General features: G+C 42.2%; 1 protein-coding gene across 1 annotated transcript in view; it reads left to right on the top strand.

Annotated features, from left to right (window-relative positions):
* GXYLT2 (glucoside xylosyltransferase 2) overlaps positions 1-26,290 on the top strand; it is an 84,671-nt gene extending 58,381 nt beyond the window's left edge. The window contains exons 4-7 of the mRNA XM_030867731.2: positions 3,899-4,150; positions 5,403-5,526; positions 15,804-15,976; positions 21,485-26,290. Of these exons, the coding sequence (XP_030723591.2) occupies positions 3,899-4,150; positions 5,403-5,526; positions 15,804-15,976; positions 21,485-21,667 (732 nt within the window). The 3' untranslated portion in view covers positions 21,668-26,290. The remainder of the gene's footprint in view (positions 1-3,898; positions 4,151-5,402; positions 5,527-15,803; positions 15,977-21,484) is intronic.
* Positions 26,291-26,729: the final 439 nt, after the last annotated feature.

Raw genomic sequence — 26,729 nt, 5'->3', positions numbered from 1 at the left:
TTACTACGTACCAGCCACTGTACCGAGTTCCCTGTGTGTGTTTTATTTCACTGGATGTTAGTGACAACCCAAAGACAGGGCACGTGGTGGAGGTCTTGCTTTCCACTTTTTATGCATGGGGAACTGAGGAACTTGTCCAGAGTCACAGGGCACATGATGCCAGGATTTGAACTCAGGAATGTCAGACTCAGTATTCCTAAGGACTATCTTCCGTTCCGTCTCTGAGATGTACCATTAGGGCTACTTTTGTGTGTCAGTTTTGAAATATGATCTACCTACCACAAAGAGCCCACCAAAACACTTTATCCTTAGTTTACCACACTCACACCTCTGTAACCACTACTGTGGTCAAGAACTAGAGAAACGACCATCACCCCAGAAATCCGCCATCAATGCATCCCTTCCTAGGACCACTACAATTTTCTTTATATTTCAGGAAGGGTAAATGCAGAGGAGGAGGGAGGGAGCGAGGCTTTAGCATCTGCCAACTCCAGTACATATGTGCCAGGGCCAGGCAGGTACTTCGGGAGTGACACACATCAGGTGCAATCTCAGTTAAAGACGATTCCATCATACCTGTTGCTCAGGTTAAAATCCATGGAGTTGCCCTTGACTTTTCTCTTAGTCTCACATTCCACATCCAATCTGTTGCGGAAATCCTGTTGGCTCCATTTCAAACTGTGTTATGGATTCAGCCACTTCTCACTCCCTGAGTTGTTACCACCTGAGCCAAGCCGCCATCGCATCTCACTTGAATTATTAAAATAGCATCCTAACTGGTCTCCCCGCTTCCCCTGTGTGCCCTAATTGTCTTTTCTCCGTGTAGCATCCAAAGTGATCCTTAATCTAAGTCAGACCATGGCACTCTTCTGGTAAAAGCCCTTCAATGGCTTCCATCTCACTGACAGTGAAAGAACAAGTTCTTTCAAAGGCAAACAAAGCCCTAAGTGAAGTGACCGGCCCCCGCTCAGCCCCCGCTCTGCTCCATCCTCATCCCTGGCTCTTCGTTGCCCACTGTGGTCCAGCCGCCCTGGCTCCCTGCTGTTCTAAGAGTGGTCCAGCCTCCGCTATTTGTACTTGCCCTCTTTCTTCTCAGTGAGTCCTTCCCAATGTCCCTAATTAAAATTGCAAGCCCCTTCCTACCTGGGACCCCCGCCCCTCTCCCTGCTTTATTTTTAACCAGCTTCTATACTGTATAATCAATATATTTATCTTGCTTATTATTTCACGATGGAATGCCTCCATCCTGAAGGGTTTTTTAGTTTTCCTTTTCCAAACCTTTTTTCAAGTCTTTTTGTTTTCTTTTTTGTTTTGATGAAAGATGGTAACACTTTTATTTTATTGAAGAAAGTGATGATAACTTTAACAATAGTATTGATTTAAGACTGAGAAAAAAACTAATCAAGTCAGTGAGCTTGAATTTAGGGACTAGATGTCTGCATAACCCTTAATTGATTAAAACATTAATATTAATACAGTTTTATTTAGGCCTTATTAGATAATCAGCCATAAAGAGAAATCTGTTCTCTTTCACATGGGTTGAAATAGCTTTCTCGTCCTCTGATTCTCTAATTCTAAATTAGCTTTTTAGTGAAACACTGTGCAGTCTCTCATTTCCTTAAACACATTCTAGAAAGTGACTTTACCGTGTTGCAACTCTATTAGCTCCAAATCCAGCAATTGTTAGCATTATTTGACACATTAACTTGGACAGAACACTTTTCTGTGCATTAGTTTTCCTTCCCAGTAAAATAGGATTGGCAGGATGTTGAGTTCTTTGGGTGGTCTTGAACATCAAAATTGTATTTACATGTGATAAGTAACTTGTATCATGATTGTATAATTTATTATTACTTTTTTTTTTTTTGCGGTACGCGGGCCTCTCACTGTTGTGGCCTCTCCCGTTGTGGAGCACAGGCTCCGGACGCTCAGGCTCAGCGGCCATGGCTCACGGGCCCAGCCACTCCGCAGCATGTGGGATCTTCCCGAACCGGGGCACGAACCCGTGTCCCCTGCATCGGCAGGCGGACTCTCAACCACTGCGCCACCAGGGAAGCCCATATTATTACTTTTGTAGAGAGTTTGCCCTTCTTCCACAGTACTCTGGAGTTGTGATTTAAAAAAAAAAAAAAAAACTCAGCAGGCTCGTGCTAATCTGTGGCAAAGTTTTTACCTGTCCATGGTTAAATAAGAAAAAATAAGTATAGTGTGGTAGATGTTTGTTTAAGTTTGTGTATTCATTTTAAAGAATTCATCCTAATTCTGGAATTAGGATCTTTAAACTGTTAAGACGGATGTCTTCTTTTATGACATGGTAGATGATCATTATTTTTTTTATTTCATTTTATTGATTTGTAAATTCTATTCCTCTAGTAGATGAGGAAGGAAAGATAAATCCTGCAGTTAATCATGTAAGTTTTGAAATTATTCAAGACTGAAATCTCCATGATGCCTGTACCATACAGTGCCCGTGTTCATCAGTTTCAAATATTAGGATCTCAGTGGAGTGGTGTCTTAACTTGCCATAACGAAATACCGTAACTGGATGGCTTAAACCACAGAAATTTATTTTCTTATAGTTCTGGAGGCTAGAAGTCTGAGATTGGTGCTGACATGGTTGGGTTCTGGTGAGGACACTCTTCCTGGCATGCAGACTGCTGCCTTCTCACTATGTTCTAATGTAGCAGAGAGAGAGAGAGAAAGAGAGCAAGCTGTCTGGTGTCTCTTTTAATGAGGACATGAATCCCATCTTGAGGGTTCCACCGTCAGGACCTCATCTAACCCTAATTACTTCCCAAAGACCCCATCTCCAAATACCCTCACATTGGGGAGTTAGGGCTTCAACATACGCATTTTGTAAAGACACATTCAGTCCATAACAAGTGTTGTTGTAGTTTTAGGATGATGATCCTTCTTTGGTTAAGCTACCTCTCAATTGGGGAAACAATGGCAAAACAAGGCAAAGAACTCTATTACTAACTATGACTTTAAAGTCTCAAACCCCAGGGCAAAATTCTGGTAAACTAAGCATCTAGCATAGCAAAACTTATTTACTTAAGGTGGCTGACTTGAACGATCTACAACAGAGGTTGACAGACCACAGCCTTTGAGTCAAGAATGGCTTTTACATTTCAGATGGTTGAAAAAAATCAAAAGAAGAAGGCTTTGTGACATCTGAAGATTAAACGAAATTCCAATTTTATTGTCTCTAAATAGTTCTATTGGAAACACCCATGCTTATTTGTTTATATATTGTCCTTGGCTGCTTTTATGCTAACAGCAGTTTAGTAGCTACAACAGAGCCTAAAATATTTACTCTCTGGCCCTTTAGAAAAAGACGTTCGGCCAATCCTTGCAGACAAAGCTGGCCAATGACTTGTTTTGCCTGTTTCCAAGTCTAAATCTTAGCTGAAAATACTATTTCAAAAAGATGCAGAGCCATGTCCATCAACACTAAAAGAAATGGATCCAGAAACAGAGTATTTACCCTAAAGCTTGGCATGAGCTAATCTACGGATTGTCCACTTCAAGTAGTCTAATGCTAGCCCTAGCTTTTCCAGGAAAAAACTGAGAAAGACAGATGGCCTTATTGGAGGATGGAGGAGAAGAAAGCCACAGTCATTTGCTAATGTTTTCATTCCTTGTGACGTTCAACCCTTACCAGATGTAATCCAGGATCCTGGAACTGGACCAATCTGGATCAAGATGGATCTTCCTTTGAGTCTCTACCCTTTGACTGACCCTTATCCCTGAAGTCCAAGGAGAAGGGAGGAATGGAAGCTAAGAGTGGGACCCTTTCTAGCATTAACATTAATCAACAAAATCATTGGCAGTGTTGACTTATCAGGCCGCTTCCTTTGTTTCTTGTTTTCTCCCTCCTCACCCAATACACACAAAGGTGATTTTAAAGGATGTGGACTCCCTTCTCTACGTGGACACCGATGTTCTCTTTCTGAGACCTGTTGATGACATCTGGAAGCTTCTGAGGCAATTTAATTCCACGCAGCTTGCGGCCATGGCCCCCGAGCATGAAATCCCCAAGATCGGCTGGTACAGCCGCTTTGCTCGGCACCCTTTCTATGGCTCTGCGGGAGTTAACTCAGGAGTCATGCTGATGAACTTAACTCGAATAAGAAGTGCCCAGTTCAAGGTAAGGAAGTATGTTATATATCCTTGTTTAAATATCGGGATTTTGTCTCCTCAACGGTGGCGTTCCAGGAGTGTCAGTGTATTGATTTTGGAAGTAGCTGGCTTGCAGGTGAGAATGGAAGAAGCCAGGGAAGAGAAAAGTATTTGGAGAGTTATGGAATATTTGTTGGCTTAGGAGAATTCCAGGTGATTATGGAATTTAAACTGTTCAGCAGACTTACTATTGGGGAATATTACGTTGCATTTCTGAATTCCATGTTTAAACACTCTGTGTATCCCAGGCTTCAAAAACCCTGGAAAACTTTTTGGAGTTACCCTAGGGATATATTTATGTAAATGTACAGAGATAAACATACAAGGCTGTTCATGGCCTTGTCTTTTATCCTAGCAAAAAACTGGAAGAACCTAAGTGAACATCAGTAGAGAACAAGTCAAAAAAATCATCCTCCTATTGAAAAGAATTAGATCAAATCTATAAGTGAGATAAGAGCTGTAAAAAATATTAAGTGAAAAAATTAAAATGCAACAGAGCATGATGCCATAGAGGTGATCCCTTTTATGCCTTAGAAACTTCCAAAAGAATATCTAAGAGACTGTTCATTAATTGTGGATACATCTAGGGAAAGTGGGAATGGGAATTGCAGGAGGCAGGAGGAAAAATATTTTTACTTTTTACATCTTTGTGTGCTGGTTGAATATTTAGTCTGAATATGTTGCTTTTGTCTTAAAAGTAAATAATTTTTTTAAAAAATTTCTATTGGAGTGTAGCTGATTTACTCTGTTGTGTTAGTTTCAGATGTACAGCAAAGTGAATCAGTTATACATATATGTATATTCACTCTTTTTCAGATTCTTTTCCCATATAGGCCATTAACAGAATACTGAGTAGAGTTCCCTGTGGTCTGCAGTAGGTCTTTGTTGGTTATCTATCTTATATACACTAGTGTGTGTATGTTCATCCCAAGCTCCTGATTTATGCCTCCACCACATGGGGCGTGATTTTCTGAGCAGAAGCCATAGGCCCAACTGCCAGTTTCTGGTCCATCTACCATCCATGTGTACACCTGTAATCGTCAGCCCTAGTTCTGCTTTGTCCTATGCCTTGAGGCCAACAGGTCCCCTCCTCTGCTGATTTCATTTTCATTCTAGGGAGCGGGGCGGTGAAGGGGAGAACCCGTCCCTGTACACTGATTCTCAGCGGGTGAGATATATTTGCCGTGCTTTAGCCACTCTGATGGTTTTCTCTTTTCCAGAACAGCATGATTCCAACAGGCTTGGCTTGGGAGGACATGCTATACCCTCTGTACCAGAAGTACAAGAACGCCATCACGTGGGGAGACCAGGACTTATTAAATATTATTTTTTATTTCAACCCAGGTAGGTTCTCTTTCAAGAATGCAGTTCTCGGAGGATTCCGCCCACCTCGCCCCACAGAGCACATTCCAGCCTGGGCTGTATTGGCGAAGCCTGAATTGTGCCTGTGTCCCCTGCAAAGGGTGCCTTTTCATCGCCCACCCCACCCCCTCCCCGGGGTCTCACGCGGGCGGTCCTTGCGCTGCTGACACAAAAGGCCAAATGTTGAAACCCCCAACACTGGGCTCCGTTCTTCAAGAATATCTTTTAGGTTTTGCCACGCCATTCTTGCAAGAAGTACAGGCAAAATCAGTGGGTGGCACAGAACTAAATGAAAACATTATAATCTAGGCACAAGGCCCGCCGTGGCCTGAACAATTGCTAGATTGAAGGGAATTGATTCTTGGGGTCCTTACCATACAGTGACTTGTTCAGGGTTAAAAGGGTCTAGAAGAAGGACTTGGATTCCCACATCCCTCTTTCTTTTCACCTAGGGCTAAAGAAATTCCTCTTATATTGTTAAGTCAGTGTTTGGGTAGTTGGGGAAGGAAAGGAGATGTAAATTTCTGGTCTGTGTTTTTGTATGGACACCTAAAGCTAAAACTTTTCCTTCTTTTCTTTCATCTTTGCTACAACCTTATTTAATGGTATTAAAACCAAAAGCATGTTTTCTCTTTGAGAAAGATCTCTAGGGGAAAAAAGCACTCTTCACCCCAACCTCCTCAGGCCTCTCCTGTGTCTTTAAAAATCCTGAACTAGAGACTCCTGTTTATAAAGACTTCTGTGTATGTACCTTTTTTTTGTTTTTTAACAAAATTCTGAAATGGAACCTAATCTCACATGCCCTTGGATCAAAAAGTAGCAAATCCTGGAAAAGAAAGCGAGCAGATTGATGTGGAATGGGGTGCATTTCTGGCAAAGAGTCCCAATACTAATTCATTTGATGAAGGGGATGTGTTGGCTGTTCGTTTGTGGCATGTTTTAATCCATTTCACTTTGATAGCAACAGGGATCAACGGGGATTTGAAAGTCTGCCCCTCCTTTTTCTTCTAAAGTGGATTTCATCTTTTTTTCTAGGTGTAGTTATACTGAGTAGGACTCTTGGCTACAAATAAAAGGTCCCTGGAGCTAGTCTAAGCACAAAGGATACTTTTTTTTTAATAAGCAAACTGGTGTCCTGTAGAAACCTAGGGCAGAAAGGCCAGCAGGCTGGGCCCAGGACCTAAAGCAGGAGAGGCAAAAGGAAGAGGAACCCAGGTTGGACTTTCCTTCTCCTGGTGAGACTGTGTATTCCTCTCTTTGAAGGTTCTCATTCTGTGCTCAAAGCAAAGTACCAAGGTTTCATGCTCCACGTCCAGCCTTATGGAAAGACTAACTTCATCCCAGTTCCAAATTCCTGGGGGAGAAATCACATGTTGGCAGTGTAGGTCCCCTAGGCCAGGAGCGTGGAGCTAAGGAATCATGGCTGACATTGATTATTTACTGAGTGTCAGGTGCTCTTCTGAGCATTTTCTTATTTAATCCTTGCAACAACCCTGAGAATAGAATCCCCGTATTATAGACAAAGGTACCAAGGGAAAGAGAGTTAAATAATTTGTGGTGTAGCTAATGAGTGCCAGAGCAGGAGCACAAACCCAGGCCACTCCAACTCCGGCCCCGTGTATTTGGGGGTGAGGGGAAGGTCCCAGAGGAGGGTGGATTCTAGAGAGCTGGGCAGGTTTCCCCAAATGCGTCTCTCTCTCCCGCATTATTTCTGCCCTTTAAATATGGCATTTTTTCCTCTGTGTTGTGTGGCTTAAACTCTCTTCCATGAGCCTATCTGTCCATATTCCCAAACTGAGGAATTCAAAACATTTGCATAGTTGCCTCCGCAGAAATCCTCTTAGCCTGTTGCAGATTATTTGAGGACGTGATCAGTGAGTAAATAACACTCAAAGACGGTCGCAAGCAGCTCTGCCCTTAGATGCGAGCCCCTTGTCTTTAATCAGAGCTGAAAACCAGCTGAGTTTAATGGCGTCACATTGCCCGTCTCAGGTCCACTGAGTACAAGGATATTATAAAATAATTAGGAAGTTGTTCTGAATCTTGGGTCTGAGCAGTAGCAAGTAAATAACGGAGCTTCCTAACTTTGGATCAGTGAGTATTAGGGAACTCCTGGATTGTTCTTTGTATGGTCTGCCTTTGATCTTGCATACTTTATCCAGGTACTTTATCAAACATGAGCTCTTTGACCTGAAATCCAGTGATATCCATCACATTGAAAGGTTTTTCTTTGTTTATATTCATTGGGATCATTTTCTATAAACCAGAACTAACTATATTTGAAAAAAAAAAAAAAGTGTGTCACTTTTATCCCTGGAAAGGAGAGAGAGAGAATTGGCCATGACTCAGGAGATAAACATGCTTATTGTTATGATTCTTTGGGTTGCCATTGGCGAAGCAGTACACACAAAACCCAAGCCCGTATCTAGAATGTTTTTACTATTAGAGCCTCTCGTAGCCAATCCCATCGCTTTTAAAATGTGTTTAAAAGCCATTCGCTTAAAAATGTTTTAAAACTCTTGCTATATAATTAGATAGTAAATGCCTGTGGGTGTGTAATTGCCGTGCTGGGTACTAGACTGACTCACAAGAAGACAGCTGAAGCCCATGGGGGACATGCAGGTAGCTCATCCCACGGGACATTTCCTGGCAGGTGAGCCAAGGCAGCTTCTTCAAGGGGTGAAAGACTGAACTCACATATTTACAGGTGAATTTGAGTCAAGAGCAGACTTCTGTAGAAAGGGTAGATTTGACAAGGGCTAAAAGAGAAGCCTATGTAGAAAGATATGCTTGGATTCATGCGCTTAGGTTGCAGGGAATACAACTTAACTCAGACCAGCTAAGTAAAGGTCCAGGTGCCAGTCCCATGAACACATGGGTCAGATCGTGCCAGGCCTCATGAGAACCATCTCTGGGCGGCTGCTCAGGATCAAAGCTCATTTCTTCATCCCTCAGAGTCCTCACGGTGTATGTTGTGTCGCTTGTCTTCATGCCCATCTGATTCCATTCCATCTGTCCGGCAATAATGTCTGCTTGTACATGGCCCAACCCCAAGCCAGCACAACCTTACAAGCCCATGCCAGTGATGATGGGTTGTCTAGGTTTCTTAATTCGGATTCTTGAAGGTAAGAGAGAGAGGGGTTGGGGGGTTGGCCTGTCCCAGCCTATTAACTGATTCCCAGCCCAGCTATGAACTGGTTCTCTTTCGATGGGGAGACCACCCTTGATCCGGTCATCAGGGACCAGGAGAGCAAGATCACATGGCATTTTCCTCTCTCAAACATGAACACCGAGGTCTGTCCCTTCTTTCAAAGCAATTTCTAGAAAAGTGGGGGTGGCCAGGGGAAGAAATGAAACCAGCCCAGTATAGATGACAAGGCAGGGCATCCAGCCAGATGAGAAGCGCTAGGGCTCTGTCCACGAAAAGAGAGAAGAGCTGAAACGCGCATGGAATGTACATAGATCGTCCATGAGTTGAATGTGATACTAGAGAGTCGGGAGGGTTTGCTGGGGCCACAGAGAGCAGGACACACAGTCACATGGAACAGGCCTCTTCAGAGGCCCTGTCAGGCCTTGCTCTCATCCTGCCTGGGTGTGCAACCACACTATATACCCACCTCACCAAAAGCTTCCAGCAGCTGGTAGTTGTGAATGTGTTTTGGGGTGGACAGGCCCAATTATTTGGTTTTAGGACTGTCCTGGAAAACTGGAAACAGATCGTTGTTTTGGGAGTCTGAGAAGTTCAAGCTCTGATACGAAGCTCAAGAATGAAGATCGTAGGGTCCTTGTGAGAAGGGGTTACGTCTACTTTGTCTTCATTGAGTGATTCCAGTGGGAGGGTTAGTGCCTTAACTGGAGTTGATCTTCAGAGGTGTTGGCTGGTTGGAGGAATGGGATTAAGAGACTGGAATGGAAGAAGGAAGGAAATGGAAGAGAAAGAGCACAGCCAGGAAAGTGAGAGGAAGGGATGTTGGGGAGAGAAAGGAGAGGGAGAAAGCAGAGAAAGCGGAAAGATACAGAGGGTAAAGGAACGTATATGCTTTGATTCTCCCATTCATTCAGTGGATATCTTTTGAGCACCTACCTACTAGGTGCCAGCCACAGGGCTAGGCAGAGGGGATGCGGCGGCACGCAGAGGAGACAGCGTCTCTACTTTTACAAAACCTACCTTGTTTTGGGAGAGGTCAGCTTCCAAAGAGTAACAATGAGTCATTCAAAATCACAAACTGTGATCAGTGCTATGAAGGAAACAAACGAGAGGTTGAGAGAGCCACTGTCAAGGCTGGGGAGAGAGGGTTCCATCTTTAAATTGTGTGATCAGAGACATCTTCTTGGAGGAATGAATTGCCCTTTTCTGGAACAAGGTACATTCTGGAAGAAGGAAGAAGAGGAGGCTGGGAAAGCTCAGTTGCAGAATGAGACATTAAAACACAAAGCAGAACAAACAACACGCTGTGGGTCGTGCAAACAGCCTCCGTTCTGTTGATATAGTGTAGTAAGTAAGTAGCAAGCCTATTCCACCAGGAAGTTAAAATGATCAGACATAAACTATTCCATAATCTTAGAGACCCCAAGAGTAGGAAATGATCAGAAATGTAAGGAGCAATCAATTCACACAGTACTTTGCAAGTAGTTAGGAGGCTCTGGACATAAACGTAGACTCCGGAAAAGGATCGCTAAGGGATTTCAGACTCATAAATAATCAATTACTGAGCTCCTTTATCTACATAAAATGGAGAGGAAAAATAGCAAAGACCCAGGGTTTGAAGAGAGGTTGGCTTGAAAAAAATGTTTTTAATAAATTGCAGTGTTTTGAGGCTTTGGAATTTAAAAACCGTTCACTGTATTATTTCCTCAGCAGCAGAAAAAAATAACCCGCACATTTCACCATGCTGTCATTTTTAAACATTAGATTTTGACAGCCATGATAATCTTGCTTAAACTCGATTCGTTTCGGTATAGTTATTCATCGTGTGCCAAATAACCATCATTAATCCACGCTCCGTGTTCATCAGCTGCTCTACAGAGGTTTTCCATCTTCAGCCCAGCCCAGGGTGCTGGTGTAGCCCCTCTCCTCCTCCTTGCCCCCATGGAGAAGGAGATTTCGCAGTGTAACCCACGCCAAATGTATCTGTGAATAAAAAGGCACATCTGTTATTTTTACCTATGCACTCTTTTTTTTTTTAATTGGAGTATAATTGCTTTACAATGTCGTGTTAGTTTCTGCTGTACAGTGAAGTGAATCGGCTATATGTATACAGACATCCCCCAGCCTTGGGCCTCCCTCCCCCGCCCATCCCACCCATCTAGGTCATTACAGAGCACGGAGCTGAGCTCCCTGTGCTACACAGCAGGTTCCCACTAGCTATCTGTTTTACACATGGTAGTGTATTTATGTCAAACTTTATCTCCCACTTCATCCCACCCTAACCCTTCCCCTCTGTGTCTACACGTCCATTGTCTACGTCTGTGGCTCTATTCCTGCCCTGCAAATAGGTTCATGTAAATGTCCACCTGTGCACTCTTGATTGCCCTTTCTTTTAGTAACAGCACGCAGTTCTCTCAGGGGAATTACTCTTCCCCCATTGCATGCAGTCTTAGAGCCCTGCCCGCCCCTGACTCGCACTTAACTAGTCAGACCATCTCCTGGGAACCTGAGTCTGGGAATCCAAGAGCAGAAAGTAGGCAAGGCTGGTCCATCCTGGCAGCAATGCCGAGAAGCTGACATTAATTAGTCCCCACACCCAGATCCCAGGAGCCACCCCACTTCCTGCCCCAATTCAGCTTTCCCTCTGATTTTTTGAGCTACCTCCTCTCTTTCCAAAGGAAAAAAAATATTTTTTGCCTCACATGCTAGAATCAAAGTTGATTACTTGCAACCTAATAAAGATTTATATATCTTGAATATTTTAGGGCAAAGCAGTCTATTTATATAACAACTTTCCTACCATTATCTTACCTCTTTGAAGAAATTGAGTTTGCCCCCCCCAAAATTAAATGCTTTATCTTTTCTAAAACACACTCTGATTTCCAAACTCTTCGCCATGATCAGGCCATTTTCTCCTCCTCAAATGCTCTTCCAGGCTTCTATTTCTAACTGTCAGAATCCTATCCTTACTATATAAGTCTAAGTTTAAGTAAAGCTTTACCAAAATGCCTTCCTTTTATAAACTCTGATAAAAAATGTTCATTTCTATACTATCTCCCTTAGAAGATATAAATTCCCGAAGGGCAGGGGCAGTGCCTTATCACCCAGTGACACCAATGCCTTGCATTGTGGTGAACAAATACTTGTTTCAGTTCTATTCTCACGGTATTTCACGTTTCTTCCTCTGGAAAATTCTGAAGGGAAGGTAAACACGTGAATTGAATTCTGTCTGGGACCGAATTTCACATGTGATGTTCAGTAGCTGTGGTTCCTAGCTGATCTTCGGGAAATCTACAAACCCCTAAATTTGTAAGCAGATATTCTTCATATATTTTTCCAAAGACAGAGTCTAAAGCTTTCATTAGATTCTCAGAGAGATCTGTGACTCATAAAAGGTTAAGAAAGTCTGGCCGCCTGCATGTCTAGAGGCAATTGGTGTAAAACATTTACCACCAATGTGCTATGTGTCTAGAAGGATGCCAGGCTCATTCCATTTAAGTTACCTTGTTTTATCCTTCTAGTAGCCTAATGCAATAGTTCTTGTTATGGCAATAGCAATGATAATAGTAATGATCACAGCTTACATTTACGAGGTGTATCTTCTGTGTGCAGTGAGCACTGTTCCAAGTACTTCTATATATGAACTCATTTAATACTTCCCCAAATCCTACGAGTGATATTTACAATTCTTCCCCTTTTACAGATAATGAAACTGAGGCCCAGAAAAATCATGCCATTTGCTTGAGTTCATGCAACTAATGGCAGAGTTTTGTACTGAAACCCAACAGCTTGACTCGAAAGCTTCCTTCTTAGCCACTCTGCTGTTAGGTCACAGCTAACACGTAGTAGAGCTGGGATTCAAATCTGCATCATTTAACTTCTCTTCAGTGCTTCTAAACTGAGGCCAAGGGTTTCAGCAACTCACCCAAGTTTTTAGAACTAGGAGGTGGTAGAAGCCAACTTTGAACCTACCTGTCTTATTACAAAGCCTTTCGGAAGAATTTCAGTAAAGTAGGTGTTAACTCTTCACTAAATGTTGGACAGAATTCGCCTATGAAGCCATCCGGTCCTGGACTTCTGTTTGTTGGAAGATTTTTTAATCACAGTTTCAATTTCAGTACTTGTGATTGGTCTGTTCATAGTCTCTGTTTCTTCCTGGTTCAGTCTTGGAAGAATTTGTCCTTTCTAAGAATTTGTCCATTTCTTCCAGGTTATCCATTAATTGGCATGTAGTTGCTTGCAGTAGTCTCTTATGATCCTTTGTATTTCTGTGGTGTCCATTGTACCTTCTCCTTTTTCATTTCTAATTTTATTGATTTGAGTCCTCTCCCTTTTTTTCTTGATGAGTCTGGCTCAGGGTTTATCGATTTTGTTTATTTTCTCAAAGAACCAGCTTTTAGTTTCAGTGATCTTTGCTCTTGTTTTCTTCATCTCTATTTCATTTATTTCTGCTCTGATCTTTATGGCTTCTTTCCTTCTACTACCTTTGGGTTTTGTTTGTTCTTCTTTCTCTAGTTCCTTTAGGTGTAAGGTTATATCGTTTATTTGAGATTTTTCTTGTTTCTTGAGGTAAAATTGTATTGCTATAAACTTCCCTCTTAGAACTGCTTTTGCTGCATCCCATAGGTTTTGGATTGTCATATTTTCGTTGTTATTTGTCTCTAGGTATTTTTTGATTTCCTATTTGATTTCTTCAGGGATCCATCAGTTATTTAGTAACATATTGTTTAGACTCTATGTCTTTGTGCTTTGCCTTTGAGTGATGCCCTCATTGGGCTCGGTCCTCTAAGGAGGCTGCAAAGAGAGGAAAAGTTTTCTTTTTGTATTAGAGTCCTTAAACTACTTAGGAAGAGGCAAAAAACCTTCATCACCAATCTTAAACTCCATGAAGGCAGGACCTATACACATAGCAGGCATTTGATAAATATTTGTTCATTCCATCAATCCGTGCGTTTACAAAAACAGAGGTAGTGTCTAGGGCAATTCATTCAGGAGAGAATACTGGCAGGTGCTTAAGCAGGGACTGCAAATCCAAATGGCCGGGCAGGTATCAGAAAGGAGTGAGGTGACTCATGGGATTAAAAAAAAGGCAGCTATTGGGCTGGGGTCAGGTCACAGTTCAGAAGCACAAAAGCATGTTTAGATATTTTCACTCCCACTATCCTCACATCCACCCTCTTCACGGAAGTGCAGCAAAGTCACACAACTAATAGAGGAGTTGGGATTCAGACCTTGATAGTATAACTTCATGATGAGCACCGCTCTGTCCCAGCTGTGGATTATGTATGCGCAAGCGTGGAGGTGAATGCAGGTAAGGGAAACATCCTGGTGGAATGGAGTTCTCCCAAGAAAAGGAAAATCTCATAGTGTGTTGTGAACAGTTAGGAATTAGAGGGTGCTTGGATGTCACAGCAGTCTGTGAGTTTTATGTTTTGTTTTGTTTTGTGGCCGCGCCACGCGGCTTGCGGGATCTTAGTTCCACAACCAGGGATTGAACCTGCGCCCTCGGCAGTGAAAGCTCCAAGTCCTAACCCCTGGACTGCCGGGGAATTCCCCAGTGGCATGTGATTTCTGAATGGTAGAAATATTACACGCCATCTGCCAGAGGGGATGTGCAATGACGTCTTCATTCGTTGCTTTCCATCTCGAAGGTTTCTGTAAATAACCTCTAAGCAGGGGTCCTTTCCATGAGAAGGGAATGACATCAACCCAACCAACAAGCACATCTTTATGACGCTCTTCTGACACTGGTAATTGATTTGCTCTAAGCCTTCTCTGCTGTCACTCGGGGCCTTTCTTATGGTCAGTGGCACACGTTTGCAGAGAACTTTGATCCATCCTCCTCTAGCCCCGGCCCTTAAAGGCACCAGGAAGGAGAAGCCAGGAAGCTCAGGGGTTATGAGCTTACTGCTGATTTTATAATCCCTCGTCACCAAGAAGAAATTTACTGAGTCCATCAGGATTAGAGCAGAGTTTCTCGACCTTGGCACGACTACAGTGGTGGGGCTTGCTGTTCACTGAGGGTATTTATAGCATCCTGGCCTCTACCCACTAGATGCCAGTAGCAGCCTCGTCATGTATGACGAACAATGTCTCCCTCCAAACACTGCCAGGTGGTCCCGGGAGACTGCAGGGTAGCATCACCCCTGGCTAAGAACCACAGGCTTAGAGATGCAAACACACACAAGGACACATGTGCACGTGCTCACCCACAGTGTATATAGTCACCTTGACAGGGGGACTTCTTTTTGTGTTGCTTTTTGTTGTTGTTTTCCTATTGTAATATTTTGTTTGTTGTTTTTTTCCTTCACTTTGTTTCTGTTGGTTGGTTGCTTTTTTTTTTTTTTTTTTTTTTTGCGGTACGCGGGCCTCTCACCGTTGTGCCCTCTCCCGTTGCAGAGCACAGGCTCCGGACGCACAGGCCCAGCGGCCACGGCTCACGGGCCCAGCAGCTCCGCGGCATGTGGGATCCTCCCGGACCGGGTCACGAACCTGTGTCCCCTGCATCAGCAGGCAGACTCCCAACCACTGCGCCACCAGGGAAGCCCTGGTTGGTTGCTTTTTAATCTGAAGAAGAACCTTTGCTTCAATCTTGACTCTAATTTTTCAAGTTGGTCCATTTCACAAAACCTTTTCAAAGAGTTGATTGTAACTGCTAATGCTATGGACCACCGCCGTGTGCTTGTCAGTCTGCTATGCATTTTACATGAGCTTTTTAAAAATTGAATCATCAAAATAACAGGGCAATCCTGTTACATCCATCTTGCGGATGAGGAAATTGAAACACAGGCCGGTTAAGTCACTGGACCCAGGTTGCACTGATTTTGAGTGACAGAGTTCGGATTCTGATCCAGGCCGTCTGCTGCCCTCATTTGCCTTCTTGTCTAAGATGCTATATTGCCCTCCCCTTTGGGGTGAAACCTCCAACATCACTAATGTGTGCTCCTTCAGTTCCTGATCTCAGAATATCGACAAACGTGGTAAAATCTGACCTACAAGTCACAATCACAGTCACGCACTTTGAAATCCTGTGTGGTGTGCAGTTTATGGAAACGTTGGTTTCGTCGCTGACACTGATTGTACACACATATCTTTCTCTTGTCACCACCAGAGTGTCTGTACGTGTTCCCCTGCCAGTGGAACTACCGTCCTGATCACTGCATGTACGGAAGCAATTGCAGAGCGGCCGAGCGGGAAGGCGTGTCTGTCCTGCATGGGAACCGAGGCGTCTACCATGATGAGAAGCAGCCAACTTTCAAAGCGCTCTATGAAGCAATCCGAGATGTAAGTGTGTTCTCACCCCCCATTCAGCAGACATGTACTTATCAGCATGAAGCAGTGCAGGTGCTGTGGTCACCCGTCCCTTTGAAGGCCAAATAATTCCCAGAAGCATTGAGTTCTACCGCTTTTCCCCAACCTCACTCATGCTACGTCACTCCATCCACTTGCCACCTGGTACTATACTTTGTCCACTCTTGACTTAATATTTCCAAGAAAGTCACTCATTTCTTTTTCTCTGAAATAAATTCGCTGAAGGAAGAAGTGTCCTATCAGACAGAGAAACCCTTGGTAACTGACTATACTGCTGAACTGAACGAATAAGCATTTTCAGAACTCTAATGGAAAACTCATGAATTCATAAAAGTGCTAACAAAAGATCAAGATGAAAACAAAAATTAATTACATGGGACTGAGTGAACTGATGAGGATGATTATAATTTTTGTGACTTTCTGTTTGAATTAAAAAAAAATCCCCCCCAAAAAAGAAGAGAACAGTAAGCAAAAAAAAAAAAAAAAAAAGAAAGAGAAACTCTGTGCTATTTGCCGTAATAAAGGGTCAGAGGTTAGGATATAGGTAATACAATAAAAATAAAATATTATGCAGCTCAAGCTAAGTGTTGCCTGGTTGCCAGCTCCACCCTATTGACCAAGCAGGTGTCGAGGTGGTCATTTAGGACAGCGGTCCCCAACCTTTTTGGCACCAGGGACGCATTACAAGGAAGATGATTTTTCCACGGATTGGGTGGGAGGCTGGGAGGGCGTGGGGGATGGTTCAGGCGGTAATGCCAGCGACGGGGAGCGGCACACGAAGCTTCGCTTGCTTGCCCACCGCTCACCTCCTGCTGTGCAGCCCGGCTCCTAACAGGCCGCGGACCGGTACCAGTCCAAGGACCAGGAGTTGGGGACTCCTGAGTTAGGACCAGGAGCCAAACCAAAGTGACAATCAAGTCTTTATTTATGGACTGCCACAGTGCGAGCAAGAGGCAAGAAGAGGCACCAGCTCTCGGTGGTCCATTTTTATCCACCAAAGGATGCTGGCTGAGGGTCAAGTGGCTGCAGCACGGAGGCAGGAATATCTCCTGAATAAAAGGCTTTTGCATCTTTACGGGCCCAGGAATCTTGGGGAAGAGGAGAGGGAAGGAAGAGGGGAGGAGGAGAAAGGTACCCCCCCACACACCTCCCAAAGGAGGCCTCCACATGGAGGTGCTTGGGGCAGGGATGCAAACGTGCGTATAAGCCAGGGTGGCTCATACACACAAAGAAAACTGCAGCTCGCTGCCATGCACCAAGTCTGGGAGGACAGCTTTCCCCCGAGACATGCCAGACAGCCTTGTAATTGCCTCTGGCTGAGTGTGAAGATCACACCAACTATTCTGGCCTGGAGCTGAGGCCCCCTCTTACTCCCTTGAAGAGGTTGATTTTAGCAGGAGCAGTTAAGACCTATGTGAACTATCTTCTTGCAGTAACTGGGAAGGTCGAAAGGACCTTGCTTTGTGGTTCACCACCTAATATCACGTCAAGTACTGCCTGCTGGTACCTGCATCCCTCACTTTGGGAAACACTGCTTTCCACATTGCCTTTCACCTTGAAGTTGGTGGGGCCATTCCAAAACGTAGAGTGTAGGGGTTGGCCAACTTGGGCCAAATATTGGGCCAAATCTGGCCCGTTTTTGTAAGACATGTGGAGTAAGAATGGTTTCTTAAATAGTTGGGAAAAAAATGAACAGAAGAATATTTCGTAACACAGTTTTATGAACTGTGTAACAAAGTTTTATGAAATTCAAATTTCTCTGTTCATATAGTCTTATCGGGACACAGCAACAACTGTTCATGTTACGTATTGTCTGTGGTCACCGATATGCTACAAAGGCAAAGATGAGTAGCTGTGACAGACTGTACGGCCCACAGAGTCTGAAATATTTACTATCTAGCCCTTTACCGAAAAAATTTGCCAACCCCTGACAGAAGGCATGTAGATTTTATTAGAGGGTTTTTTCCTTGGGGATCTGGGAACCCTCATGATTCATGAAAAGGATTGGGCAGGACTGAGGTGAGGGTGAATCCTGCAACACAGTAATGCATTTTTGCACGTATGAAAGTATGCATTTTGCTAAGGAGAATCCCAGAGAATTCCAATTCTGGAATCCCCAGAATTGTCTTCTGTGGAGGGAAAGAATTTCACGTGCCAATAAACTAACACCTCTTTTTTCTCCTGGGATTCCTGCTGTTGTTTCTCCAAAGCCAGGTGATTTAATTACATAGAAAATTTGTTCTGTACTTAGTGATATCACATTTAGATATTCAAACACTGACTCCAGGTGCAAATCCATTCAGGAGTACAAATGGAAGGCAAATAAGAATGCAGCAGACATGGACATCAGAGCCATGCCCCAGGTTGTTCTGTACTCTGTCAGCCCTGGCCTGGGATTGAGCAACTATGGTTCTAGAGTTACAATCGGTCTTGTTTGTTTTCTGGGTGGATCAGAAAGAGGGCCAAATAACTGTTTCATAAATGATTCTGCATAATACACTCACTGATTTTCCTCAGTTGGGACTAAAAAGACAATTTTCGTTCACGCATTTCAATCAGGACAGTCACTAACCCCATCCTGAAATTCAAGTAAATATAGACAGACTTCATCATAAAAGACCTATTTCTCCACTTGCCACTGTGCACCCCAGTGCAGTGGAGTCAGGGCTTGGCTTTAGGCATCGACACACCTGGGTTCAGGTCCCAATTTTGTCCCTTTCTGGTGATTAGTCATTAACTCTGTGCTCTTGACTTACTGAGCCTCAGTTTCCTCATCTGTGAAATGGGGATAATAATATTATCTACCTCATAAAACGTGTTGTGAGAATTCAACAAAATGATTGTTTTTACACTTTTAGTACAGCACCCGACATAGAGTTGTTCTCAATAATTAGAAGTTTCACACTCTTTTCTTTTCTTATCTTGTCCACATTTTCTCACTTGCTCTCTCCCTTCCCCTCTATAAATAATTTTCCTCTCTCTCTCTTTCGCTGTATGTCTCTTTCTTCCTTCATCTCTCTCTGAAAATATTCCTCCTGTCCCTCCCTCTTCCTTCTCTTCCCTCCCCTTCTCTCTCTCTCTCTCTCTCCCTCTCACACACACACACAAACACACATACTCACATACCCTAACTCTGTGTGTATGTTTGTGTGAATGGTAAGTGTGATCTCCCCCCATCATGACCCAAGGAAAATTATATACGAGGCAGACATTCTGCCAGTAATTCTTTCAACAATCATCTCTGAAGAGCCTATTTTATGCAGGAACAATTCTAGGTTCTGGGAACTCAGAAGTCAACAAGACTGACAAAGCCCGCTCCTCATGAAACGTATATTTTGGGTGAGGAAGCCAGACAGTACTCACATAAACGAAGAAATCAATAAAACTCTTACCAGATAGTGGAAGGTTAAAGCAGGTGCTGGGCATCCAGGATGGGCAGCCAGGATGGAGAGGAAGGTTCACAAGCTCGGGTCCTCAGGGAGGCTTCTGCCAGCCTGAGCCTTGATCCCTGGGACAATCTGGGGAGAGATCCTGCCAAGTAGAAGAAATAACCTGGGAAAAGTCCCTGAGTCAGGAGTAAGTTTGTGTGCCCACCGACAGGGAAGAGGCCACAGTAACCAGAATGAACAGAAAAGGGAAGCGAGGAGGAGATGAGCAGGGAGAGTTCCGGGTCACATTGAACCTTTGGGGACAGGAGAGGGGTTGGAATCTTACTCTAATTGCAGCGGGAAGCCCCTGCAGGAAAACGTGCTCTGATTTATGCTTTAAAAATATCTCCGTGGTAACTTGGTGCAGGGGGTGCAAGAGTGAAAACAAAAAGGCTATCTATGAGACTTACTGCAGCCTTCCAGGTGAGAGATGGGCTGGCGTGCACTTGGGTGGTGTCGGGAAGATGAGAGGCCAGACTCGGGATGTGCTGTAGAGGTAGAGTTTACGGTACTTGCTGTTGCACCAGGTGAAGGATGTGGGGGAAAGAGAGGAATCAAGCAGGGCTCCACAGTTTTGACCTATTCTGTTCCTGTCACTGGGGATACAGTGATGAAAAGGAGTTTATCAGTGGTCTAAATTGTGCTGTGAAAGAAAAAGCGTTCCAAGCATGGTCTCGGACAGAACCCTTTTTTTGCATTACATAATGTGTAATCTCCTTCTGGGAAGAAATTCACATTTCTGATAAACATGCTTAAGCAATATTTCTGATGAACTTTAAGGGATTAAGACTTGTTCTAGGAAGCTAGACACCCACCCACTCTGCTGTCAGGCAATAGTATCTGACTTTTCATCATTCTTATTTCCCTTTTGCTTTCTTCTCTAGTCTTTTTGTTTAGAATGTCCTTGCCAACAATGAATCTTTGACTTGACCTACTAGAGGCCTTTTCCCTTTCGACAAGACTGTAGTAAAACTTTGACTCTTGTTCATAATTAGGTGGTCTGAAAGATTTATTTTGGGAAATACAGACACATTCCATAGGAAAACAAGATAATTTCTTTTTAAAGTCCAATATTAAGTGGGAAAAAACCGACAACCAATATTTGGTACCTGAATTACTAAAATAAAGTTCACTGATGATACATTTCACTAGTAGTTGTTAAACTCTGAACTTCGTGAGATTACCATAGTTCCTCCGTTAAGATTGCTACAAAGGCAAGATATATGAACAATTCAGTGTTGGTTGGTTTTTTTTTTTTTGCGGTACGCGGCCCTGTCACCGCTGTGGCCTCTCCCGTTGTGGAGCACAGGCTCCGGACGCGCAGGCTCAGCGGCCATGGCTCACGGGCCCAGCCGCTCTGCGGCATGTGGGATCTTCCCGGACCGGGGCACGAACCCGTGTCCTCTGCATCGGCAGGCGGACTCTCAACCACTGCGCCACCAGGGAAGCCCCAATTCAGTGTTTTATTGTAGTAGATTTCAAGTATCTACTTGAGTCTTTTTTAAAAATTTTATTGAAGTATAGTTGATTTATAATGTTGTGTTAATTTCTTCTGTACACCAAAGTAACTCAGTTATACATATATGTATTCTTTTTCATATTCTTTTCCATTATGGGGTTTGTCACAGGATATTGAACATAGTTTCCCGCGCTATACAGTAGGACCTTTTTGTTTATACCTGAGTCTTGCTTCTACTCAGCAAGAGCATGCTATAGAATATCCTGTCCTGGGAAATATACTTCACTCAGATTTTAAGAGCTTTTAAAACCCAAATAAATCATCTTTTTTTTTTTTTTTTTTTTTTTTTTTAAGAGGTAAAGAAACAGGCCCCAAAAGGGTAAGTGATTGCCTGGGGTTGCACAGGACTGAATCAGGATTTGAACCTCGGTCCTCGGAGGTCCCTTCCTCTGTATCTAAAAACGTACCAAGCTGTGCCTGCATGTTTATATTAATTCCCTGTGTCATTTCTCAGTAAGTTATTTGCGTGTTAAATGGCATTTCAGTAACTAAAATACACTTTTCTTTTTTTTTTATTTTTAACTCATCTTTCAGTTTCCCTTTCAAGACAATCTCTTTCAATCCATGTATTACCCTCTTCAGCTGAAGTTTTTGGAGACTGTGCACACTTTATGTGGACGAATCCCACAAGTTTTTCTGAAGCAAATTGAGAAAACCATGAAAAGGGCTTATGAGAAACATGTCATCATCCATGTTGGCCCGAACCAGAGGCGCTGAGTATTTCCCATTGTCTCGAGTCAATTAGGCATCTCATGAACGAGGAAATACTCATCTGCAAGCTGCCTGGATCTCTTTTATGTGAATATTTCATGGTGCTCTATGACAACTAAGTTTAAAAAGACTTGTTAAATGTTGCTAAATCAGTTGCCCCTAAATGGAAATATGCTTTAATTTTTTTCTAAAGTGCTATTTATCTCTCTGTTTTTTTGAAAAAATGGTATTTTTGCTCACTTAACACTGTTGAAGTAGGTCGAGCTAGCTGTGAAAAGGAACTCTTGTGAGCCTTCTGATTCCCAAGTGTCTGAGGCAATGTCAGTGGCATCTAATGTGGCACATTTTATCCACTTCTCTTGAGACTCTCTCTATGCAATGGGTTCGCCCCACCCCTTGTTATAAAAGTAATACATGCTTGTTGTAAAACAAATTTTTAAAACTTATAGAGAATATATAGGTCATTGGACCAAAATCAAGATGAGATTAGCCATAATCCTATTAACCAGGGAAAAAGATTTTTATTTTAGTGTAGTCCCTTCTAGACTTTTTTTCCCTACTTTTATATTTACTTGCGGTTGTCTTTTCCATCGTATAAACATGTATCTAAAACAGGTAGTCTAAGTGAAAGTGGGACCCTATGCTGAGATTTTTATGTAGGAGACTAAAAATTTAGACAAAAGGATGATGCCTGCAACCCTTTATTTAAAACACGTCTGGGACAGAGATCAGGGTTAGGAGACCGACCACCTGAGACGAGATTAAGGGAGCACAAGCCCTGCTCACACCCTAATCTTGTCAGAGGTCCCACCTCACCATTGTTATAAAACCCCTCATCAAATCCTCTGGGGTGGGGACACATAGTTTTTCAAGGCAGGAGTCTGCTGTATCCCCCCTTTGCCTGGCAAAGCAATAAAGCTATCCTTTTCTACTTCAAAAAAATACATCGGGGAGAAGCATTCGGATTTTAGCTAATTGGGCAGTGATAAAGGATGAAGCATATCTGGGGCTGTTTTTTAAGAAAAATTGTTCAGATTTTTCCAAATCGTAAGACATGTCTATGCAGCCACAGCTTCTGAAAGGAAATTCAGTAATTGTGTTAAACCTAAACGGTCTATTTAGCAGAGATGTGATTTTGTGCTGACCCAGAGACAAAAGCATTTTATCTCTTACTTTGGTAGGTGTGGCCTTCTCTCTTTAAACTCTTGGAAAATAGGTGGAAATTAAAGGCCGACTTGGAATGTAATGTGTACATATACATAGTTCAGTGGATTCCACTGACCAGAAAATTCATCTTCCCACCAGCCTTAGAAAGGTCTCTCAAATTTTTTTTTTCTTCTCGAGGGTATTCTAGCTGTTAGCCAAGGTGTGTCTTATCACCTAGCTACAGTAGAGGAAGTTCGGTATTCTTTCCCCAAAGGAATCAAAGTTAATCCCTAGTTGCTCCTGTAGCTGCTATTAGCATAAGGGCATTTTGCATAATGCTTTATTTATCTCAAAAAACGTGTGCTTAAATGATCTCCTTGATGTTTGCAACAACTTAGTGAACTTAGTAGGGGCCTGTATCATCTCCACTGGGCAAATAAGGAAATTGTAATACAAAGAAACAAATATATTCCATATAATTACTGTTCTGTAAGGCACACAGATGTGTATAGGATACATCCCGTTTCACAGAGAAATTTTTGAAAACAAAAATATTAAATATTTTTCATCACATATAGACAATGATCTGAAAGTATAAAATGAAAATTTTTGTTTTGGTAATGCAAATATGGTATCCGATATATTGGAATCCCGTAGGATATCATAGGTTCTATAATAGCAGAAAAGGTCTTACCCTGAAAAAAATATATGCAAGTCTCAGCACTACCGAAGAATATATAGGTATCAGTCAATATTAGTATGCAGCACCATTATGGTAGTAACAAATTTAAATCTAAAATGGTTGAGTAATAACCCATACTTTCCTTTTGATAAGTTGGGTGACCTGTGGTTTGTTATTTTTGTTAAGGGAAATTACCATTATGATGTGAAACTCTTATCTTTGCTGTTGTATTTTATGTTTCCTCATTTTACCACTGAAGGTGACATCATTCATTATTTGATTTCTAAAGCATGTGGGGGGAATTTCGGGATTGTGTTTTGGACGGGGAAAATGCATTCTGTATCCCAAAAATAGGATTTTGGTGAAAGAGCCAGGATGTGGAGATGATTCCCTGACTTCCATTCCAGTTTTCTTTCTCCTTGTTCAGCACAGCCAGCAAACCCCACAGATGTCACTCAGATTTGCTGGCGGCTCACAGACCTAAAGAAGTTCCTTTCCTCCTTTGGCAAGTCCCACAAAAAATCTGCAGATAAAGACATGGCATACAGCAATTCCTTTTCTTTTATGAGAGTCAGGTTTACCCACAACTCTCAATTGTGGGTTCTAGTCTGAAGATGCAAATAGGATTTCCAGCAAAGGTCAGTGATAGAACTCTAGAACATTCTAGAATGATGCATTATGAGACTGTGAAGCCTTAGAATTTGGTGTGGTTTTCTGCCTGGGAATTCCTTTGCTGTATCCTGAAATGTTAGGTGAGTTCGGTGGAGAATTTAGAAAAACTCTGATCTTCTAATCCCCATGCCACAAAGTGCTAATTATTTCTTATAGTTAGGACGTTGCCATGAGGCAGTATTTTCTCTGCCTGTGATAATTTCCAGAAAGCTACGACATTAGCGCCTTTGAAATATGATAACCACAATTTGAATTCAGTGGACTCCTGAAACATGCAGTCCGTGGTCTGAAGTTTGCCAAAGGTTACATTGCCCCCTTTGGCACATCGAATCTGTGGGATGACCATGAGACGGGGTCTCTTCTGTCCTCCTATCTTCTCCTGTCCTCTCCTTGTTTCCTTTAAAATTCTGTTTAAGGCATGACTACAGAGTTCCACTGGAGAATGAAAGAACACTTTCTAATAGCAAAGTGTAGTTTTTTGGGGGGTTTTTTTTTGTTTTTTTTTTTGCGGTACGCGAGCCTCTCACTGTTGTGGCCTCTCCCGCTGCGGAGCACAGGCTCCGGAAGCGCAGGCTCAGCGGCCATGGCTCACGGGCCCAGCCACTCCGCGGCATGTGGGATCTTCCCGGACCGGGGCACGAACCCGTGTCCCCTGCATCGGCAGGCGGACTCCCAACCACTGCACCACCAGGGAAGCCCAAAGTGTAGTATTTTTGTGTGCATGGATATTAGAACTTTCAATAGCAGGGTCACTAGAAATGCTGACCATGTTTTTCTTGCTGAGTTTTTCTTTTCCCAATATAAATCTCTGAAATTGTGACTTACATCAGAAATTCCAGTATTTGAAATATTAACTGGCTAGAAAATCTAAGTTTTCTTTCAACTTCCAAGACAATTTAGCATTTAGGATATATTGCTCCAAGCTTAACTATTTATTTGAAACGTTTATTCCATATTAAGTGTTTCCACTGCAAATTGTTGTGACTTTTACTGAATTTATTATTGAAATGGATATTTATACAGACTTATAGAAGTTTGTGAGTATTTATTTCATTGCAGTTATGGTGTTTATAAAACAAGCAAACTGTACAAAACCTTACTCACAGTCACAAAATAGTGATCCAATAATGGAATAATCACTCCAACCCACCCTGAATATGCCGCAACATACGTACAGATTTAGGGTTATGTATAAATATTGCCTGATACTTATACAAAAAAGATAAATCGCATGTATTGGATAAACCAAAATGAATATGATTTCATGACTGAATTCAGAAATATGTTGAATGCCATGAGAGTACAAATCATTATATCCTCATTTATTAGTATGGTAAGCAAGCTTTTTTATGTCTTTCTGTTTCTCTCCTACTTTTTCGTCTTCCTCTTTTTCATTTTTTCCTTTCCCTTCCTGTCTTTGATGTTAGCTTCTCAGTGGTACCAAGATGCTTTGCATTAGTGGCAGAGCCAGAGCACTTGGGGATCCCTGTGCAGGCAGAACTAACTTCTAATCCTGAAATCAGATCTTTATGATGAGAATTTTCCAAAAATTAAAAAAAAAATGTACACAATACGTACAGACAGACAGACAGACACACACACACACACACACACACCCTCATATGTTTTTAAAGAAAGACCCAGCATCTATTGTGCCCTGTGAACTGAAGAATCATAGATGGTGACACCTTAGGTGATATCATTTCACAATTGCCATGCTGGCGTTTAAAAAGCTGATGAGATTTCTCTGGCAAACAGAGAACTTTTCACAGGTCAGAACTGGAAATATTCTCTTGTGTCTTCAAGATAAAGCACTTTGTTTGTATCACCATATGCATGAACATATAAGAATCAGGTGCAATTTCTGCTTCATCAGTTTTACATGTTTGTGTTGTCACTGCAAAGTGCACCCATTGTTATAGCTCCCAAGGAGAAGCTGAATGCATTTTTTATGTTGGAAAACTTATTTTTTAGTGATTTTTCTTTGGGACGAAATGAGCGTATGAAAGAACACTCCAAAGAAAAGGAATTATTACAGCAAATTAAAAGGAACATAAGTATTATGATTTAATTACTATCTTGTCTTTATAAATGCCATCTCCTGTTTTACTTTTTTTTAATTAAAAGCTTTTAAAAAATCTTGTCTTTTGGTGTTATTTTGGAAGTGTGTTCCTTTTCTTTTGGAAGATTTCAAGTTTAAGATTTTATAATATGAAATAGTAATATTTAAGTCCTTCCAGCTATTAAAAGAGATATTTGGTTTAGCAAGTAGTTTAGCCTGTTTTAAAAAAATCATTAAAAATCTTCTTTGTTTATAAAATACCACACTATACATTATGTTATTTGGTTGTAAAGGTGTCTGGTGTTTGACATACAGTGAAGAAAATTTGGAAAATGTGAAATTAGTTCTTGCGTTCTTATATTTTATTTAGCAAAATTGAACCTGACTTGTTAGCTACTAACATAATCAAAAATAACATACCAAGGGTTTTGAGTCTACGTAAAGGTTTTTTCCCCCCAATACCTAGACTCTTAAAAATCAGCACAAGGTATTCTGTTCATCTACTG

The sequence above is a fragment of the Globicephala melas genome, chromosome 11 (assembly GCF_963455315.2).
Source record: "Globicephala melas chromosome 11, mGloMel1.2, whole genome shotgun sequence".
Classification (NCBI taxonomy): Eukaryota; Metazoa; Chordata; class Mammalia; order Artiodactyla; family Delphinidae; genus Globicephala; species Globicephala melas.
Note: the sequence above shows the minus strand (reverse complement) of the source record. Positions and strands in the feature narration are given on the sequence as shown.